Source organism: Fusarium keratoplasticum, chromosome 5 (assembly GCF_025433545.1).
Source record: "Fusarium keratoplasticum isolate Fu6.1 chromosome 5, whole genome shotgun sequence".
Classification (NCBI taxonomy): domain Eukaryota; kingdom Fungi; phylum Ascomycota; class Sordariomycetes; order Hypocreales; family Nectriaceae; genus Fusarium; species Fusarium keratoplasticum.
This window is the reverse complement of record NC_070533.1, coordinates 629,536-649,599: the sequence shown is the minus strand read 5'-3', so window position 1 is coordinate 649,599 and position 20,064 is coordinate 629,536. Positions and strand designations below refer to the sequence as shown.

General features: G+C 52.9%; 8 protein-coding genes across 8 annotated transcripts; 4 read left to right on the top strand and 4 right to left on the bottom strand.

Moving 5' to 3' along the window:
• Positions 1 to 471: 471 nt before the first annotated feature.
• Positions 472 to 2,321, top strand: NCS57_00687300 (uncharacterized protein; the record flags this gene model as incomplete). The annotated part of the gene is made up of 7 exons (XM_053056746.1): positions 472 to 496; positions 553 to 969; positions 1,019 to 1,388; positions 1,439 to 1,493; positions 1,544 to 1,739; positions 1,789 to 1,972; positions 2,021 to 2,321. The coding sequence occupies 7 exons, from the start codon at positions 472 to 474 to the stop codon at positions 2,319 to 2,321; spliced, it is 1,548 nt and encodes a 515-aa protein (XP_052912941.1).
• A 2,568-nt stretch (positions 2,322 to 4,889) lies between these two features.
• On the bottom strand, positions 4,890 to 5,902 carry NCS57_00687200 (Expansin-like EG45 domain-containing protein; the record flags this gene model as incomplete). The annotated part of the gene is made up of 2 exons (XM_053056745.1): positions 4,890 to 5,297; positions 5,348 to 5,902. 2 exons carry the CDS (start codon positions 5,900 to 5,902, stop codon positions 4,890 to 4,892), a joined length of 963 nt encoding a protein of 320 aa, XP_052912940.1.
• A 1,944-nt stretch (positions 5,903 to 7,846) lies between these two features.
• Positions 7,847 to 9,685, bottom strand: NCS57_00687100 (Saccharopine dehydrogenase [NAD(+), L-lysine-forming]; the record flags this gene model as incomplete). Its single annotated transcript, XM_053056744.1, has 5 exons — positions 7,847 to 8,239; positions 8,303 to 8,675; positions 9,179 to 9,276; positions 9,326 to 9,346; positions 9,398 to 9,685. 5 exons carry the CDS (start codon positions 9,683 to 9,685, stop codon positions 7,847 to 7,849), a joined length of 1,173 nt encoding a protein of 390 aa, XP_052912939.1.
• Positions 9,686 to 10,236: 551 nt separating this feature from the next.
• Positions 10,237 to 11,876, bottom strand: NCS57_00687000 (uncharacterized protein; the record flags this gene model as incomplete). The annotated part of the gene is made up of 2 exons (XM_053056743.1): positions 10,237 to 10,700; positions 10,751 to 11,876. The coding sequence occupies 2 exons, from the start codon at positions 11,874 to 11,876 to the stop codon at positions 10,237 to 10,239; spliced, it is 1,590 nt and encodes a 529-aa protein (XP_052912938.1).
• A 386-nt stretch (positions 11,877 to 12,262) lies between these two features.
• NCS57_00686900 (AIG1-type G domain-containing protein) lies at positions 12,263 to 13,316 on the bottom strand (the record flags this gene model as incomplete). Its single annotated transcript, XM_053056742.1, has 2 exons — positions 13,184 to 13,316; positions 12,263 to 13,131 (listed from the first exon to the last, which is right to left on the bottom strand). The coding sequence occupies exons 1-2, from the start codon at positions 13,308 to 13,310 to the stop codon at positions 12,263 to 12,265; spliced, it is 996 nt and encodes a 331-aa protein (XP_052912937.1). The 5' UTR covers positions 13,311 to 13,316.
• Positions 13,317 to 13,569: 253 nt separating this feature from the next.
• NCS57_00686800 (uncharacterized protein) lies at positions 13,570 to 15,920 on the top strand (the record flags this gene model as incomplete). The annotated part of the gene is made up of 8 exons (XM_053056741.1): positions 13,570 to 13,808; positions 13,857 to 14,511; positions 14,563 to 14,629; positions 14,680 to 14,923; positions 14,977 to 15,079; positions 15,131 to 15,228; positions 15,282 to 15,540; positions 15,588 to 15,920. Exons 1-8 carry the CDS (start codon positions 13,741 to 13,743, stop codon positions 15,918 to 15,920), a joined length of 1,827 nt encoding a protein of 608 aa, XP_052912936.1. The 5' UTR covers positions 13,570 to 13,740.
• Positions 15,921 to 16,665: 745 nt separating this feature from the next.
• NCS57_00686700 (Hva1-TUDOR domain-containing protein) lies at positions 16,666 to 17,605 on the top strand (the record flags this gene model as incomplete). Its single annotated transcript, XM_053056740.1, has 3 exons — positions 16,666 to 16,916; positions 16,967 to 17,428; positions 17,479 to 17,605. The coding sequence occupies 3 exons, from the start codon at positions 16,666 to 16,668 to the stop codon at positions 17,603 to 17,605; spliced, it is 840 nt and encodes a 279-aa protein (XP_052912935.1).
• Positions 17,606 to 18,407: 802 nt separating this feature from the next.
• NCS57_00686600 (uncharacterized protein) lies at positions 18,408 to 19,338 on the top strand (the record flags this gene model as incomplete). The annotated part of the gene is made up of 2 exons (XM_053056739.1): positions 18,408 to 18,580; positions 18,636 to 19,338. Coding segments are annotated over exons 1-2 (705 nt in total). The 5' UTR covers positions 18,408 to 18,578.
• Positions 19,339 to 20,064: the final 726 nt, after the last annotated feature.

The following is a 20,064-nucleotide window of genomic DNA, read 5'->3' as shown; positions in this document are numbered from 1 at the left end:
TCCGCGGCTTTTACCGGTAGCATTACCGGCTGGGCGCCCACCTTGGCTCGCAGCTGTTGGTTCGGGTCAAGTCATGAGGCTCGCCGATGAACCCAACACGCCATCCCACGACTCGAAGCCGCTATCTAAGCGTGGTAACCAAGGAGGTCGATCCTGGGGACCCCGTCCATCCCCCCATCCTCCACCATTTGCGGTGCCCCGGGACTAACGTCGACCAAAAACTGTGGATGACGTCTGAGACGACTTGACCGGCCCCATTCATTGCTTCAATATTATACGTGCGCTTCTACACGCGCTCCACGCCTGTCTGTCCAAGCTGCGCGACCCTTGAGGCAGTCAGGATGCCGTCAAGTCTTTATAAGAACCAAGAGACACGGCGAGAGGGACAGCGTTTTGGGACGGCATCATCATCAATCTTCCTCTTCTTTGATCGAGTCTTTGAGTCTCTAGCTAGGAGACCAATTGTTCATCATGTATCGGATTTGGAACATCTATGGTGAGGCAATCCCCATCATGACTTTGTCCATCAACTTGACTAACACGCCCCTTCAGCGCTTGCCGCCATTGGCACCATTGGCGGTATGCTCTTTGGCTTCGATATCAGCTCCATGAGCGCATGGATCGGCTCGGACCAGTATCGCGACTACTTTAACGACCCTGGATCGACCGAGCAGGGCGGCATCACTGCCTCCATGTCTGCCGGTTCCTTTATCGGCGCCTTGCTTGCCGGTGTTCTCGCTGACCGACTCGGCCGACGATATGCTATCATGATCGCTTGTGGTTTCTGGATCGCCGGTGCTGTACTTCAGTGCTCCGCCCAGAACGTTGGCCACCTTATCGTGGGCCGCATCGTCAGCGGTCTTGCAGTTGGTATCACTAGTTCTCAAGTTCTTGTGTACCTCGCCGAGCTTGCACCCTCCGACATCCGTGGCCGTGTCGTCGGTATCCAGCAGTGGTCGATTGAGTGGGGTAAGTCTTTGACTCTAGTATCAGCAAGCACTCCGACTGACAACAACAGGTATTCTTATCATGTACTTGATCTCGTATGGCTGCTCCATCAACGTTGACGGCCCCGCGGCCTTCCGTATTGCCTGGGGCATCCAAGCCATCCCCGGCTTCATCCTCCTCGGTGGCCTCTTCTTCTTCCCTGAGTCGCCTCGATGGCTCGCCCAGCACGACCGCTGGGAGGAGGCACACTTCAACCTTGCCCACCTACACGCCGGCGGTGACCTCGACAGCCCTGTTGTCTTGGCCGAGATGGAGGAGGTCCGCGAAGCGGTCCGCATCGCCCGAGAGTCCAAGGATATTGGATACCTCGGCCTCTTTGCCCCCGGTGTGTGGAAGCGCACCATGGTTGGTGTCAGCGTACAAATCTGGCAGCAGTTGCTGTAAGTCTGGACCTCGATGATGCTTTGTTAACATGCTAACTTGGTTTCAGGGGCGGCAACGTCATGCTCTACTACCTCGTGTACATCTTCAACATGGCTGGAATGGTAAGTGATGTCGACACCTGAATGAGAACACGGACTAACCTGACAAACAGACTGGCAACGTTGCTCTGACATCCTCCATCATCCAGTATGTCATCTTCCTCGTGACAACCGGCGTCGTCCTGCCCTTCATCGATCGCCTTGGTCGTAGATGGCTTCTCATCATCGGTGCTGTCATCTGTGGTGTTCTTCACTTCACCAGCGGAGCTGTTATGGCTGTCCACGGTTACCCCGTCGACAATGTCGATGGTAAGTTAGTTTGCATGCTCTATATGTCAGTGGCTGACATGGCGTCAAGGCAATGATATTCTCAAATGGGCTATCCAGGGCAAGCCTGCTAAGGCCGTCATTGCTCTGGCCTACATCTTTGTCGGAGTCTACGGCCTCACCTGGGCGCCCGTTGCGTGGATCTACGCCAGTGAGGTTTTCCCTCTCAAGTACCGTGCCAAGGGTGTCAGTCTCGCGGCTGCCGGAAACTGGGTGTAAGTCGCTTGACGAGAGTCTGAGTATACAAATACTGATGTGAACAGCTTCAACCTTGCCCTCGCCTTTTTCGTTCCTCCTTCCTTTACCAACATCAAGTGGCAGACGTACATGATCTTTGGCACCTTCTGTATTGCCATGACCTTCCATGCTTTCTTCTGCTACCCCGAGACTTCACGCAAGACCCTGGAGGAGGTTGACCTCCTGTTTGACGGAAACATCCCTGCCTGGCGCAGCACCGTCGCAAGTGGAGGATTTGATGAGAAGGTTGAGGAGGCTAGGCGCACCGGCGCCCTGAAGGGAGGAGATGATGACGAGGAGAAGACGGCTCACGCCGAGACCGCCTAATGGTAGCAATGATTGATGTTTAGTGATGTGTTTAATGGGTGGCTAGGTAACGAAAGATATAAATTCCTTCAATGCAGATGAGCCAACGTTGCAGACAATGAGATTGAGCAAGAAAGTTCGTTGGCTGCAAGCGACCCTTGTGGTGTGACTGACGGCGTACGTGCATCGATTGGCATCCAACAGCGACAATAAACTCCCAGACGTGTTCGTCTATAATGAGCATGAGCTACAACAATATTTGTACGCCTCCATAGTTATGTGCATTGGCCACTGTACATGTCTATACCTGCCGCTCCCAACACGGGCTCGGAGCGCTCCTGATGACTGATTCACTGCAGGCAGGTGTGAAGGCGTCACTCCAAATAAACCCTATTCTCCTCTAAACACGCACACCGAAACTCACGGGGTGTTCTTTCTCTATCTTTTGACTTCTAAACTCCGAGGGTTCACCTTCCTCTCTTATATCAATGAAATATCACCTCTTTACTTTCTCCTCTTCTTCACCTCTTCTTCTCCTTGATCACACTGAAGCCATCTCCCATCCGCGTCTAGAAACTGCCCTCTTCTCCGCAGCACCCCATCTGGATACCGCCTCATTCTCACTACCAGAATTCCTACTTCTCAGCAATCATGCCAGAATCTTCTTCCACCTCCACCCAGCTTGACAGTCGCCCTCCCATTCCCACCGCATGTCTTCTCTCCGACGAGGAGCTCATCGCTTCCTTTACTCCACAGGAACAGCGGTTCTATCAATGGCATCTAGAGACTGAGGAGCAGCGAAACTATCTCATGACTCTTTTTTTAGACCCCGGCGCCTACGATCGCTTCCATGAGGAGGCATGGCTCGATCCTGAGGTGTTTGAGGCATACCAGAACTGGGCTGACAAGTGGCTTTGCCGACATACCGCAAGAATGCGTTACCGCGGATCGGACGAAGCGCTCATCACTGCCTTTACACCCGATGAGCAGCGGTTCTATGATTGGTTTCGACAGAACGAAGAGAAGCTAAACAGTCTCATGGATTTGGAGTCAGACTTTGGCGCCTATGGTCGCTTCATCAAGGAGAAATGGCCGAACCGGGAAGAATATCTTGCATACAAGCAGTGGTCTCGGAAGTGGCTTGACCGCCACAGGGAGAGAATGTTCTACCGTATGCCCGACGAAGTGTTCTTTGAGCAACTCTGAAACACCAACTTCACCAAGGAAGCTGGCCTTGGTGAACTTTGTTGGACCCTGAACATGTGCAACGTCCCTCTGGTTGTCTTGGGCGAAGCGACCTTTGATGACATCTTTACCTGCTACGCTATCCGGCCATCCTCCAACTTTCTCTACGCGAGCCCGCCCTTGGGGGAGTTGACGAAAACCCGAGGCGATTTGATGCATGAAAATGCTCTTGCCATCAATCTTAATGTTAGCACCGACACCAGAGGGTTCCCGGCCGTTGCGGTTCGAGACGTCGAGAAAGAATGGGTGATGAAAGAAGGCATCGAGGTTCCAGACTCAGTCGACATCCACCCCGATGAACCCGGTGGCAAGACCAACTTTGTTTTTGCGCAACTGGGAGAGCTGTGCACTTATGTTGGTGACTGGGAGACTGAACGCACCAAGAGCCTCGACGACATCGTTGGTGGAACATGGCAACTTACTGGCTTTGGGGTTGTTGCCGAGATTTCCTCTAAGGGTCTTCCAAAGGCGCTTTGGGCTATCTACAATACTCATCTTCCCACAGAGCGCCTGAGTGACGAAGAACATCGGGTCCATGACCTAAGGGGAGGATTGGGTGGCTGGGTCTTCAAGAAGCACGCCGCTAGATCCGAGCGCGGCACCAGCAACAGATTCTTTGCCGCTAGAATTACCAATAACCTGATGGGCTTTGGGCCTGCAAAGAAGTTGGAGTTCGAAATCTTCTCTCGGTCCGAGGTGCAGATCGTTCCCGCCATGGTCTATCAAGTTTCTGCGCAGCAGCCCGTTGTTGTCCCGCTGCAAGTGGCGGACCTGGATTCCGAGAAGTAGCCATCTGATAAGTCTCAAGAAGGACCTGGATGATGACAGATGAACTAATAGAGCCTCAATAGGAGGAGAGCCTCTCTTTATCGTCGTTGGTTGAACTTTTATGGGTAAGAAGGAGCAGAGCATGGCGTTGCGCATAACGGAGAAGGGGGTCACTACGAATCGATGCCGACTTGAGCTACGGGTTGCGAGACCTCATGACAGCTCGGAGCCGAAGTTTTACTCTTACATTTGTCAAGTATTTTGGCTTTTCCTCTTACTCTACTGTGAGCTATTCTTTCTGGTAGCACTGTAGCCTACCTCGGTATGTTTCTAGAGCAATGGAACACCACAAGTTATTGGCACAACAATGGAGCAAGACTGCTGTCAAATTTATACACGAAGATAAAGCTCCCACGCTAGAACGCCCACTGGTAGTTGGCTGCAGGGTACCAGTGCTATGTACAAGGGCCCAAAGAGACTCCAGGTCAAAGCAGCCAGCTGCCCAACCTTATTCTACACATGAGTCCCAGCCGCTCAACTACCAGAATCTCCTTTTTATGCCGTTTTTATCTTCCTTTAAAAGTTGGAGTCGGCCTCGAACTTGGCGCCGGCCTCGACGCCGACACCGCTCACGGTGACGGTCTTGCCCGTCTTGCTGGTGATCTTGACATCGACAGAGTCGACACCGAAGCCAGCAGAGTTCTCGAAGAAGTTGTAGTCCTTGCGCTCAGTCTCCTGCCAGGTGCTGCCGCCGTCGGTGCTGACCTCGAGCTTGGTGACGGGCTCGTTGGCGTTGACGACCTGGATGGAGAACCAGTGCTGGGAGGTTCCCTCCTTGTTGTGCAGGTACAGGGGGGAGGTGATACCGCAGCTGACAAACTTGTAAGATGTCTGGACAATGCCATCGGTGCCGCCAACAGCGGTGAAGGCGTCGGGGAAGAGATCGAGGTGGCCCTCCTCACACTCGGGGCACTGGTCAACGATCTGGAGGAGTTAGTATAAGATTTGCTTGTGATAGGGGTGGTGTTTCTTACCATGGCCTTGATAGTGCCGCTGGGGCCAGTGACCTCAATGCAAGCACCGCAAGAGGCAGCATTGTTCCAGACGGCACCAGAGAAGGCAGTTCCGTAGATGCCGGAGGGGAGAGTGTAAGTGGAGAACATGCAGTTTCCACCGGCGAGGTTACCACCGTAAAAGGTGGAAGAGCCGGTCTTGGCCGAGCCGCCGAGATCCTCGGAAGCGCCAGAGCCAGAGTCGGATCCGGAGCCAGTCTCGGGGACGGAACTGGCGCTGGGGGTGGTGGGAGCCACAGAGGTGACGAGGGTGGTCTTGGGGGTAGTGTCCGAGACGGCGGGGCTGTCCTGCTCATCGGGAGAAGGCTGCTCGACGGCGGGTTGGGAGACGACGGCCTCGGGGACGGCGGTGGTGCTCACAACGATGGCGCCGTTGTTGTTGTCGGGGACCTCGATGGCAGCAGGCTGGGTGTTGACTGGGACCTCAACGGGCTGAGAAGAGTGAGAGTGCCGAACTTTGCAGGCTCGGCCCATGACAGCCGGGGCGGCGAGGAGGATGGGGAGGAGGAACTTCATGGTGATCGACTTAAGGGGGGTACTATAGGTGATGTTTTTCGATCCTGGAACTAGCCAAGGGATTCAGGTAGCAGCGCACAAAAAGAGGTACACGAATAGATGGTGTTTAAAGAGTGGTCGAGCTGAGAGATCGTCAAGACTCTCAACTACAGAAAAGAGTGACTGGTGAATGAAGGGACTTGTTGAACAACACAACACTGCAGAGTTGAAGGGAGCGGAAGAGTCGGGATGTCTCGTCTTCTTCAACACGTCTTTTATTACGAGAGCAACACCCCCTGCTTGAAAGCCAATCTCGCTCATGTCAAGTACTGAGGCCATTCTGGTAGGGCTGACACAGGTTCATGATCCCTCCAATTTCAGTGAACCCGCACACACACACCTGTCAGATGAGGGTCCGGTCGTACAGGGACGGGGATGGTTGAGGCAGGGGGTCCCGATGTGACAGAAAACGGTGGCCCCGGCCGGAAGTGGGAAGCAAAGTCCGTCCGTGGCTCGAGCAGTAGGGAGGCATCGAGTGTTGATAGGACGACGAGTCATCAGATTATTTTTTAAATCTGAAAAATACGGGACTGGGGTACAGCATCCTTGGCGAGGTGCCGAGGTTAGAGTAATAAACTGTCGGTTGTAAATGAAAGATAGATTATTGTTACATCGTCTGAGAGAATTTTGCGCAAGTTTTACTGTTACCGATTCATTATATATTTCGTCACCTTTTTCTCGAGAATGTTTTGGCGTGAAACTGTCGATCTGGAAACGCCAAGACTGAACTCGTTTTACCTGGACGGAGATCATGTCATGTCTTGGCTCATATAGGTCAAGGGTGCGGTTTCGTCGAGTTTCGAGGCAGGCTGATTGTCATCTATGTGTTGTCCGTTGTCGGTATATTCGAGAAGCATGTTTTGGGTTGGGGATCGTCGAGGCTGTATCGTATGTTACTCGACAGAGGATGTTCAGGAGAAGTTGGCGGATAGTCGACTTCTTTTTCCACGGAAAAATTATCGAGTTTATGGTTGTTTGATATGCTTCATCTCCTATTCTTCAACGCCCATCCCTCGAACTTGGGTATCGCGCCTCGAAGTTGACGTATAGTGCTGAACATCTAGCCTATCGCTGACAGCAGCGTGAATCTACGTCACTCTAGATTATGCATAGTGAACTGTCCCCAGAGAGCATTGACGTTGACATCAATATGGCCTCGCATGTATACGCCCCTTGTGCACCATCTGCAATAAATGCATTCCAGTCAGCACTTTACAGAGTGAACCAACACTCCAGTGTCTCTGTCACGCACATCACTGGTCATGATGCGACGCATCCATCCTGATCGACTATCTTTTCGGCCCATGTCGTACCCCGGTCCATGTTCCTTGTTAGACACGGATGTAACGGGTCTGCGAACCCTGCTCAAGTCCAACTACCCACATACTTCAGGGTGGGTGCCTTTGACAGCGGCTTACAACTTGAACTTGACTATTCAACGCATGCTTATTCTTGTACATGTATCCTAGTATAAAAATCACATAGTAAAAAGGCTTCATGGATGTGTTGGAATGAGGCTTGTATAATTGGTCAGAAAGACAGATGGGAATCTCGGAATGACAACCTTGGTGGTATGCACGATACCTAAAATGGCATGTCAAATATCGGCTCTCATCATCTAATGCACTTCGGAGGCGCATGCATGTCGTGTACGAAGCTGTGAGCACTAATACGTGTTGGTTGGTCAGCCAAGGCGTGAAGCCCCTGAAAGTTGCATCTCGCCGGTCATCAACTTTATTTCTATTAATTCAACGTCAAGTTTTCTCACTGAATTGTATCTCGAGCGATCTGTATGCCAACAAGATTCATCGTGAAACGGCTTGCGATTGATCAACCGCGTCGCTCAGCAGCGTTCTATTCCCATCTATGAACCCAAGGCAACGAAAGAAAGGGGGGAATCCACGTTTAAACCTCCTTGGTTCTGAGCTCCTCGGGGAGGAGAGCGACCTTCTCGTTGAAGAGCTTCTCAGCATCAGCCCACACACGGGAGGTCTTGCGCTCGTTAAGAGTCAGAAGAGACTCCTTGAGACCCTCGCTAAAGGCTTCGCTGGCCTCGCGGGGAAGCATCGAGGGGAGGTGGTCGATGCTGATGACAGACAGAGGGCTGGTGTTCTGGTCGTCCTTGACGGTGACGGGGACGGTGGGGTCGTCAAAGGTGGTGTTGATGGAGTAGATGGGGATGGGGTTGTGGGGGTTGGTGGTGTCGCAGGAGACGTCGATGACCACGCCCAGCTTGCGGCCGGGCTGGGAGAGAAGCTCGTCGTTGACGAAGGGAGGGATGGGCTTGGAGAGGTAGATCTGTTACTAGTTAGCCTTGTACGTTCTTGCAATTCTCGCAGTGACACAGGCAGGGGTTCTTACAGCGTTGAGGAAGATGTCGTGCTGAGCGATCTCCTCGTAAGGACCCTCTCGTGCCTGAGTCTCCTGGATATCCCAACGGGTAATGTTCTCCTCAGGAATGCCAGCCTTGAGGAACAGGTCAACGGCGCCTCTGCCACATCGGCCAAGTGCACCAAGAACCATGGCGGTAGGCTTGCGGCCCAAGGCCTTCTCTGCAGATGCGAGGTCCTCGCGGATCTGGTTCACGAGCTCCTCCTCGTTGAGGTAGTATCCACGGCCGTCAGTGAAAGTGCCCACGGAGGGAAGCTTCTCGCCGGGATGAGCGAGCTGCCATTGCAGTGTCTTAAGACCCAAGGCTGCTCCTGTGAAACCAGCATGAAATCCGAATGCGGACCTAATGTTCGTTAGTTCGGGCTCGAGAACTAAGTGGCAGAGATAATATTGCTGAATGAAACCGCTTCACATCTCCTAGAGATGGGGGTCCCCCCTCAAAGTTTCCTTTAAGGCAGAAACTTCATGAAGGGAGAAGCCAAGGGTCCCCCGAGCATGGAAGCCAGGGTTTTCCTGTCTTCGCATGAAGGAGCTCTCTGACGAGAAAGAGATCCTCATGAGCGTTTCCTCCCCAGGAGAGCTTTCTCCTCTTGCGAGTTTCCTCCGGCTCCTTGGAGGTAAAGGCCAAGAGCTCCCTTGGCATGAAAGCCAAGGCATACGAGCCAGGGTTTCTCAGAGATAGAGGTTGTTCGACCCCTCTCTTGGAGGCAAATTAGGTTTCTCTTCTCGAAAAGGGACTTCCCGTCTCAAGATTTCTGGAGTATTGGGAGCAGGGGTGAAGACAAAAACTTCAACACCACGACGGCATCAAATCCAACGAAAACAGTACAAGAAGAAGAGACTTACACTCTTCGACCCTCACTGTCCACCAAAAATTCTAGGTCATAGAGGACAGAGCCGCCACGAGGGAATCGGCTCAACACCTTCTCCCATCCTCCTTGGTTCTGCAGAGTGTTAGTTCAGGCGAAGTGTGGACGAAGCCGGAAGTCGGACCTTGTAGCAGTGGGCGAAGGACTGAACCAAGTTAGCAAGAAGAGATAAGGAGTTCTATAGAGTTTGGCATACAATATGGTCGTTCTTGAGAGGGAAATCCTCCTCAGGGATCTCCTTGAGGCCAAGGATCAGAGTTCCAGCAGGAGCTTCGGGCCACGAGCCGGCAGGGATGAGAGAGGCGCCAGCGGCCTCATACTCGGAGTCTTCAAAGATTCGCTTGAAGTTGGGGTCGGTGGAGGAGCGCTCGACCGAAATAGGATAACCAGCATCCACGAGAGTCTTGATGACGGCGGGGGAGAAGGAGCGGTGCTCGAGGGGCTTCTCCTCGGCACGGAGAAGGATGGCTGGGTAGTCAGACATGCTTGCGACTGTGATTCAAAGCTTCGGGAGCTGTTAGCAGCTTGAATTGAGCTGTTGCGACCGGTTCGTGAGGGAGAGGTTCGTAGAGAAGTTGAGGGTATCACGGAGGGGCAGACACTAAGGATGGAGGGGTAGAGCCGAGGAAGAGGTCAATTGAGGCGGATGGGAAGAATGGAGAAGAGAAAAAGAAGGGGGACTCACAGATGGGAGAGGTAGAGCTTTTGTATACACGTAAAGTCGAATGATTCTGTGCCTGCCAAGATCGACCCTGGGATGTTGTTGACTCACAAAAAAAAGTGTCAAGATGGGATGCGATTATCGGCCTCAAAGTACGCACTCACAGCGGCGAAAAATGGCCCCGCTCCCGCTCCCCTGGCCTGGAACCCCGCGGTGGGGGTGATTCCTCTTTGGGTTTAGTGGGGTGCAGCAATTAATCTAGATTCTGTACTCCGTACATCATCTTTCCCAGATTCGCTCCCCGCGATATAATACCAACTCAATTCAACTCCTTCTAATATTCCCAATACTCCCCAGAGACCTAATACTCCTCGCTATGGCTTCACCACATGATTCACAATCGGCTTGAAGGAATTGTATATCTCCCCGCCACCACCCCCAGCACGACAAAGAGCCGGCCGCACAGTGAACCTGTCACTCGCAGCAGGCGTATTACTCGTCGCAAACCTGATCCGTGGCCTTGACTCGGTACCATGCCTCTCCGGTGGGTAGTACGCTAGATACCACTTCATCTGACCCGAGAACAGCCGGTCAAGAGACGTGGCGTTGCGGACAATGCTCAGCAGGGCTTTGAGATAGAGCGTGTCTTTGGCCGCCGAGGTCGAGAGAAGATCTCCCAATGCACCACCCAGTACTTCCATGATCTTGTTCACCCGCACCTCTGACATTTCTTGCAAGCCCGCCATGTCGAAGAGATTCGTGCTCAGAGCCTTCCAGTGGTGATAGAGACGTTGAAATCGTTCATCCTCCTGTTCAAGACTCTCCATGAGAGCGCTGCCTATGAACAATTGTAAGTATGAGGTTTGACGAAATCCACCCTGCACATACCTAACTCGGAGAGAAGATCACCGTGCTGGCCTCCCCAGGCGACGGGCGCTTCGTTGGTAGAGCTTCCAAAGATGTGCTGGTACAGCAACCTCCATATCAGGGCTTCTATCAACCAGTGCAGATGCTTCGAGTCGGCCGCGATCTTCTTGTAGCTGGGGGCGATCTCCTTGAGTTTCCTCTTGTTTGTCGTCATCCACTTTTCTCTATTCTTCCGGTCTACGTTCTTGAGGTAGCCCCTGACAAAGTTGCTGATCTCGTGAGCCAGGTCGTTCCAGCTGTTGATGAGCTCTTCCTCTGATCGCAGAAGCACCAGAGCAGGTGGCACATCTGCCGCTTTGGCCGCTGCATCCGCTGCCTTCTTTCGCATGAATGCGAGACTCTCTTCCTTTTTCTGGAGTTCACTCTTCAGATGTTGTATGAGCTCATCCTTGTCGTCGAGCTGTTGTTGGAGCTCACTCAGTTTCTTGTCTGTGTCTCCAGCGTTGATCTGGACGTCGAATGTGCCAGACTCGACAGGCCCCAACTTTGGGGGAGATGCTTGGTCATGGTCATCCTCCATCGTCGCATTGATCTGGCTGATGACGGGATCGCTGTGATTCGGAGATGCTAGAATTCTTGCGGTAACCCGGTCGTCGATGTCCTCATCGTCCTGGTTGGTCTTCCCAGCTGCTGTCCTCGGGGGAATCCTCTCGCCAGGTCCTGAGATGGGTTCACCCTGCCAGTGTCGACGTTTAGATGGTGGATGCGCGAACGAGTTGCTCCGCATTGGGCGACCACCTCTATTCAGCTTGTTCGGATCTCTGACTCCATTCATGGGGGGATCAATCTGTCCTTGATGGTCGTATTTGGTGTTGGCTTTGTCATTATACCTCCTCGCGACATTCGTTGCATTTCTGAACATCGATCTAAAGATCGATGGCATCCGGCTGGGTTCTGCGGATTGTGATCGTACTCCATTAGTCACTGCTTTGGGGATGCGTTCTCTTCCTGGTCTATCGTGTTGTTGAGGCTGTTGAGGCTGCGACGCCCCAGGGCTCATTGGGGGTGAGGTACGAGGGGACTCAGGCCCGAGAGCCTGCTTCTTCATCTCATCTCTGCTGGTGGTCTTCATGTTGATCTTGTCCATGCTGCGAGGGCAACTGAGGGCCCTGAGTCGTTCTCATCAAGAGTTCAGCCCCGGAGGCTTCCGTGCCATGACTCCCAAAGGTCGACGCGAACTAGGTTGAGATGGGTCGCCATGGTCCGCCAAAGCAGCCCAAGGCTCTCGGCAGGGCGGACGAGGGTGCATCTTGGCGGAGGCTGAGCTGGATCAATGTGGCAGCTCAGCCGGCAGTCACACATCGGCCTAATCAACAGCAGGCTGCCAATTCTCGTTATCTTATTGCTGGACTTGGATGCACCTAGCCGTGGACGATATGGCGGATTATGCACCTGGTCAGCTGTGGCTGTCATGGAACGAATCAAGACCAAGACATGTGCAAGGGTCGCGGCAAACCGTCACATTCGTCACCCTCAAACACCACCCACGAGTCTCACAACCGACACGGTGATGTTGAAGACGGCTGCCAGCGCCATAAAGGCCATCCCTACTCCGTTTTCCTGGATCTTTGCCGATGTCTCTCTGTACCACCGTCTGATGCGCGCCCTGGATCCGTGACGGTCCGCCAGGTGGTCTAGGGACATGCTCAGCCTCTTGAGTACAGCCTCGACAGCGGCAATCTCCCTCCGAACGATTCGCTGCCGTTCCTTGTCGCCCAGCTCGACTTGCCTGCGGAGCCTTCGCTCCAGCTCCCTCAGTCGCTTCTTGTACTTTTCCTCGTCCTCCTGCAGGCTGTGGTTCAGGTTCGCCCCGGCTGACGTATCGACGACCGCCTTCTCCTGCTCATAGGCTTCCTCCTGAACTTTGAGAACTACGCTCTGCTTCTCGGCGAGGTGGTAGACGAGTGCGGCAGCCTTATCGCTAGTGCCACGGAACTGAGTTGCGAAGGAGCCATTGTCGATCATGGGTCGCCAAAAGTCGTCGAGCAGTTCCTGCTCTCGTCTGTCGGCTTCCGCTATGTCTTCGGCTCGCAACTTGTTCCACATGGTTGTGACCAAGATGACATTCTTCAGAGCGGAATCGCCCACGATGTCTTGAAACAAGCCCAGGGACGTCATGGCAGAACCACTCATCCGGTTATCCAAGATCCTGTGAAGATAGAGCACCCCTTTGGTGGGGATTCCCATGGCGTGCTGAGTCGCCAAATACTCTGTGATCTCAGACAGAACCTCTGCCGACGAACGATGGGTATCATCAAAGCCAGGTGTATCAACTACGGTGATGACTCTGGTGTTTCCCGCCGAGCCAAACTCGATATTGACGCCCTGACATCTCGTCGTCTCTGTTTCTTGATTAGCAAGATGCAGGACAAGACGACGGACGAATGCACCAACCGGCTCGGAGTGAATGTCCGACTTGTGCCCCGCCCCTCTTGAGCTTGTTGATAAAGTAGCTCTTCCCGGCGCCTGTTGGGCCCATGACGAGGATGACTCCCTCGCTCTCTTTTCTCGTTCGGCTCATGGTGATGTTGAGCAATGATTTCTGATCCAAGATGCGTGATGACTGTAGGAGCGTGCAACCGCCTACTAAAGAGGAAGACACTGTAACGTTTCACCCCCCCCCCCCCCCCCCCCCCCCCGGGGCAACAGGCGCCCAGGATGTCTCTAGGCGCAGCCAACACTGGGGGCTGAGACCAACCTGCAGCGCCACCCAGGTCCGTTTAGAAGCCCAAGACAATCGTTCGCTGACAGTAGCGCTCGCGCACAGTTGTGGGAGTCTGCCTTTTCGGCTCCGCCTGGGCACTCATGCATCCATCAGTGCTCGGCAAGGCTATGGGGATTGCGGCAAGGGAGAAGGTAGGCTGCTACCCGGTTATTTTGTAGCTGCATTCTACTCGGCCTCCTTCTCCTCTTGCGACGCAATCTCTCCCATCATCGACACCTCTTGCGATATGGCTCATCACCAAAGTCGAGCTTCTCTGGGGCCGTTTTTGGCAATCGCAATTGACTTTGGAACGACGTGAGTACTGTTTCTTGTTTGCGACGGCGATGGACTAACCATTAACAGGTACTCGGGTGTCTCGTACGCACTCTCGACATGCCCCGATTCGGTAGTCCCCATCACTGGATATCCAGGCAGTGAGGTCGGATACAATGATCCCGTCCAGGTTCCCAGCGTTCTCGATCTCGATACGGGGAAATGGGGCTACGAGGTGGCACCGAGCATGAAGCCTATGAGGTGGTTCAAGATGCTGCTCCTCAGGGAAGAAGACATGGGAAAAGACACTCTACAGGACGCAGTATACGTGACAGAAGCGAGACGGCAGCTTCGGAAGCGAAGAAAGTCGGCCGAAGATGTGGTTGCGATATTCCTATCCAAGCTTTGGGAGCATACTCTAGCACAACTCAGAACCAAAATGCTCGATGGTCTGCCGTTCAAGGTGGCCATTACGGTGCCTGCCATATGGCCGCCGTATGCCGAGGAGGCCATGAGACGAGCAGCGAAAACAGCGGGTATTCTCAAATACCGACATGCAGGCGATACCACTCTGGAGCTTATCCAGGAACCTGAAGCTGCGGCGCTGTCGATATTGCTTGAGCGGAGGAGTCTTCCAGAGATTGCGGCAAGTCTAAAGATCCCAGGTTACAGAGTTATATCTAATTGTCTCGCCAGGCTGGAAACTCATTTGTCGTTTGCGACGCCGGAGGTGGTACAGTTGTATGTCATGTCTGCCCCAATTGACAAAGTCTCCCGTCGTCTAATGCCAAGCTAGGATGTTATCAGTTATATGATCAACTCTACAAATCCTTATCAGGTCAAAGAATGTGTAACCGGAGACGGTAAGCGCAAACCCTCTGTCGCCATACCGTTGGGTACTGACATCTGGCAGGCAAGTTAGCTGGGGCGACTCTTATTGATGAAGCATTTGAGAATCATCTCTACACAAAGACAAGCCTCAAGATCAACGACCTCGAACGCGACGAATACCAGTCCTTCATGGCGCGGTGGGAGATGAACCCCAAGAGACTGTTCAACGGCCAGCCCGAACAGCCCGATTTCGTTTTCGATGCGCCGATTAAAGCAGTCGGGACCTGGAATCGAATGAGGAAAAAGACCGAGTTTCGATTAACCAGGTAGGTCCGCGTCGACTAAGAATCTGGAGTTGGGCCTAGCTGACGCGCAGCAGCGAGGAGATGGAATTCTTCTTTGACAAGTCGTATACTGGTATTCGGGTGTTGATTAGCGAGCAGCTCAAACGAGTAAAACAGGCGACGGGCCAGAGGCCGAATGTGAGTATAGCCTTGTGTGCCGTCATCATGTTGAGACTAACACTGCGGCAGCACATCTTCCTTGTAGGCGGGTTGGGCGACTCTCCTTATATTTACAATAAGCTCAAAGCTCTATATGCGAACACCACGGTGTTCCGGCCCCATTCACGGTCCGTACTCGTCCTTTCTTCCCACAAAGTCTACATATCTGACAGTCACTCAGGTGGTCAGCTGTAGCGTCAGGTGGTGTTATGCGATTACTACGTGACGGCATTATCGCCCAAGCACCGCCCAGTCAGGAGAAGGAGCGGGCCCTCAGGTCTCTCCCTGAGGTCTTTTCTCGCAGGTCACGATATAACTACGGCATCGCGGTGAAATGCGACATCGAATACCTCGATGACTTTGACATGGAGAAGGATAAGGTCGAGATTGGTCCAGAGGGGAGGTACTTTACATATCGGATGCAGTGGTATCTGGTCAAGGTATGTGATATAAGCGAACCATCACGAGGTATCTAACGTCGTAATAGGGCGAGGAAGTACTGCGACATTCACCAGTCGAGGTCCCCTACGACAGATACGTCCAAGACGAGCGCCCACCCAAATGCATCTTTTCCATCAGATACAGCCACGAGTCCGAACCGCCCAAACGACGTGAAGCCACAAAGATCCTCTGTCAGATGGAGTGCGACTGGGACAAGCCCATCGAGCAGTGGAAACGAGTAGGAAATCCCTCTGACGGGTGGAGGAAGTACGACGACTTGACACTGGCCATGACTTTTGAGGGGGGCCAGCCAAAGTGGCATCTGCGGGTGGGGACCAATACGGAGGTGCAGAATCTTCAGATAAAGTACATGGACTGAAGAAGTTGGTGTGATGATGTATTGAAAGGAGCGTTGTTTATTCGGCGTTGGCGCAGATGGGATACCAGGTTTTGCTGGGTTTACAGTAGGTGCTAATCATAAATACTATAGAATTGATTGATCATGACAACAAGACCCTGAAGACAAGACTATCGTGTTCCCAGTCACACCAGGCGAGCCACAAACGAGATGCCAGTGCAAAGACATTACTGTATCCTTCCCAAGGGGGGATCAAAATGGCATCTTGAGAACAACAAGAGAGAGGGAGACAGAGACAGAGAGAAGACATTTAAATCTGCGACGCTCATTTTATCATTGTATTTACTATAATATAATATTTACGAATAGCTTGGCCATTCTTTGCTGTTTTGGTGTCTCACTTCTTCCTCTACCCGAGTCTCAGCCTCATCAACATTCCCTAACCCACGGGCCAACAAAGGGGAGAAATGATGCGTTCATCGATTCGATTCGCGTTCCCGAGACAACAAGGTCAAAACAAGCTTCGATCTCGCCCACCTTTGGTTCCGGAGCTAATGTCGATCTCGGCAAGATCCCCCAATGGAGCTATTTTTCTATGACGCGGTGATGGTCAGGGGAGCTGTCATGACGACACCGAAAACAGCCATGCAAGAAGTCTTTAAAAGTCTGCGATGGCTTGTTCAAGTCGAGCTGAGAGAAATTGGACAATTGGTCTATACAACTCGACTTGAACCACCTCAATTAGAGACATCATTCAACCGCCAAAATGAAGGGCAAAGACCAAGTCATCCAAGAGTTCAACGAGCTCGTCAACATGTCGGCCTCTGAGCTGGAAAAGTGGCTCAAGTCGGACGACTCCAACAGCGCAGGCTGGCCAAAGGAGGATGAGAACGGCGAGACGGTCGGACACGATAGTGGACGCAAGATTGTTGAGATTCTCAAGGAGAATCCTGAGAAGGAGGTTGAGAAGTACACGGACGAGCAGGTTGAGCATATGCGCAAGGTTGTTTCTTACTGGTAGGATTGTCCTTTACAGTCTGGTGAGGGTAATGCTAACTGTGGTATAGCAAGCGTCATCTTGCTCAAGAGACAAAGAGCAACAGCGAAAAGTCGGCAGAAGAGGTTAAAAAGACTAAGTCATACGCATCGCTCAAGAACTGGGGTCACGATTTCCTCAAGGCTCGTGGAAAGCAGGATGATGAGAAGGAAGAAGAGGAAGAAGACGACGACAAGCAGGCTGGTGACAAGCGAAAGACGACTCAAAATCAGTCTGGACCAAACAAGAAGAGGGAGACTGCAAAGGGAGAGTCAGAGACCAAGGACGAGGAAGAGGAAGAGGAGGTAAGCGAAGAGGATGCGGATGAGCCGAAGGAATCCAAGACATCAAACGGCAAGTCAAAGAACGAAAAGACATCAAACGATAAGGACGACTCTACTCCAAAGAAGGGACCTAAGAAGGGCGAGACGGTCAGCTGGAAGTGGGGACAAGGGGAGCCAGAGGGCAAGGTGCTAGACGTCAAGGCGGAAGAGTAAGATGCCCCAGAGTTGTTTGACAGTATGTGATACTGACAGAGACCAGGACTTCAATCAAGACAAAGAAGGGAAACGAGGTTACGAGGAAGGGAGATGAGGAGGATCCGGCGGTTGTAATTGATACGGGGAAGAACAAGGCGATTAAGAAGAATCATGAGTTGAACGAGAAATAGACAAGGTATTAAAGGCGGGAGCCCCATTCAACAGTAGCTCAATAGCCGCGGGAAACAACACAGCCTATACGCTTCAATGTCCATTGTTAACAACCTGGGTGACACTTGCAGCAAAAATGTCGAATAACATCAAGAATAAGGGAATGAAGCAAAAAAAGAAATTATAGGAAAAGCCCGATGCGGGGGTCGAACCCGCAACCTTGAGATCGTGTACTCTGAGTAAGAGTCTCACGCTCTACCGATTGAGCTAACCGGGCGTCTTCGCCCGGGCATCAAGCCCGTCGTGAGATGGTGTTGGAGGAAGGAGCGAGTAGGCTGTCTTATACGTGGCTGCCCCTTCTAATCGTAATGTTCTTACTCAGCATAGATTGCCCGCCAAGGTACGACGTCGTCTTCAGGTATACCAGATTCGAAGCTTGAGTCGACTAACAGTTCAGTTGCTTTGGGCAACCAATACTTGGCAACCCCTAATTACATAGGAAAGTAGTATGTCTACACCCAGATGATAGGTTTACCCAACTATTCAGCCGCTTTGACTCAAAACAACAAAACAACACCTCCTCTGTAGGGTAACTTTGGAAGCTTACCGTCAGCGGGGTTGCGACGCGTCCATCCACTGTGGGCCGCTGAAGCGCGGCGGGGGGACAGCAACAGCGGGCGCTGAGGGTGTGGGGGATTGCCCGCCCATTGTTTCATGATGTCGCTTCGCTTTGGTTGGAGACGAGAGCCGAGAGCGGGCGGCGCAGCTGAAGGAAGCTTTGCTATCATCAACACAAACTCTCCTCTTCTCCTCTTTGCTAGAGACGCTTCTCCTCCCCGGCCGTCTCTCTCCTTTCTTCTTTCTTTTATTTCATCATTCTTTGATACATTTGTTTCTCATCAGTATATCGCGCCTTTCGTTCCCCCGCTTGCGTCACTCGCGATATGCTCTCTGCGCTGCCTTCTCGACCGCCATGACAAGTCGTCCTCCATCATGTGAGAAGCTCAAGATGCGATAGACACATCAGTAATTGACCAAACTTGCTCCTAGGATTGAGCCGTCGATCCGTGTCCGCCGCGCAATCCATGCCAACGATGCCACCCTCCTCCGCCGAATCCTCAAGAGCCATCCCTCTCTGCTCCTCAACCCAGACTCGTCACCCTCGGGCCTCTCCAATTCCAACATGCACCTGGCCGCTCAGCTAGGCCATCGCGAGATATGCGAAGTGCTTCTAGAGCTTGGCCATGAAGATCCGTGCCCGGCCCTCAATGAGAGCCATCAGACGGCGCTGATGCTCGCCGCGGCTGCTGGACACACCGAGGTGGTGCACCTCCTCTGCGAGCACGACAAGACGTGTATCCTCCGTCGCGATATTCGAGGCCGCGATGCTGTCATGGAGGCTAGCCTGGGCGGCCACGACACCATCCTCCAGCTGCTCCTCACGTACGTCCCAGGCGGACCCTACGATGCCGTCCGGCGCTCCGACGTCGAGGGAAACACGGCGCTGCACTTTGCGAGCGGGAACGGGAACCTGCTGGTGCTGCGGACGCTGCTGGCGGCGGGCGCAGACATGCACAAGCGCAACATCTGGAACTGGACGCCGGCCGCCTACAGCGCGACGGTCCAGGCCGAGGTCTACCTCAAGGGTTTGGTGAATGAGGTCGGGAAGCGGCAGCAGCAGAAGAGAGAGATTGAGACGGCCAAGAAGGGCGCTGGACTGAGAGTCGTTGACCCCACGAGTGACGATGAATGAGGCATTTGGGGGAGAGGGTTACTCGGTGATGATTTGTTTTGCCAAGATGCGATGTCATGGTTTCACCGGCTGGGCTGAAGAAGTGCACGCACGCATTCTTGATTCACGTTTCTACTAGCAAGCTGCGATTCGCCATGTTTTTTCTTGTGTTACTATATCACGACCTTTTTTTTCACTCAGCAGGCACGGAGTTAGTCTGAATTGACGTTTTTACCACTGCTCTTCAACTTGACTTTTTATCAGCTGGTTGAGCTTGTGACGCTTACGGCCCTGAATCAGGCTCTCAACCAGTCAATTCGCAACAGGGCCATCCCTAGTAAGACCCGCCGATCTCATGCACAATTACAGATGCAGGCTCCTTGTTTCAAGGAACCAACCTTTCACAGGCTCTGACAGGCTGACGGGCCCTCTTTGAGCCTCACCCATCCAGAGTCTTTCGCCCGGTCAAGTGATGGGGGGCGCAGAGAAAGGGCTGCGTGCCATGCTCATGTGTGACGCACCATGGTACCGGTCCAGCCGCGTATCACGGCAGACATGACATGGGCCCAGTGCCACGCGCCCGGCTCTGCTCTCTTGAGACTCTTGTTAGCCTTCGTCCAGACAAGCCCCTCCCTTGGATGTCCTCCCTCTTGACGTAATGACTGGTGAATCACTTGTGGTTTATGGGTTGTGTCGACCCCAAAAGACAGACACTCACCACCTTGAGCCATCTTAACTCTTTTCTGA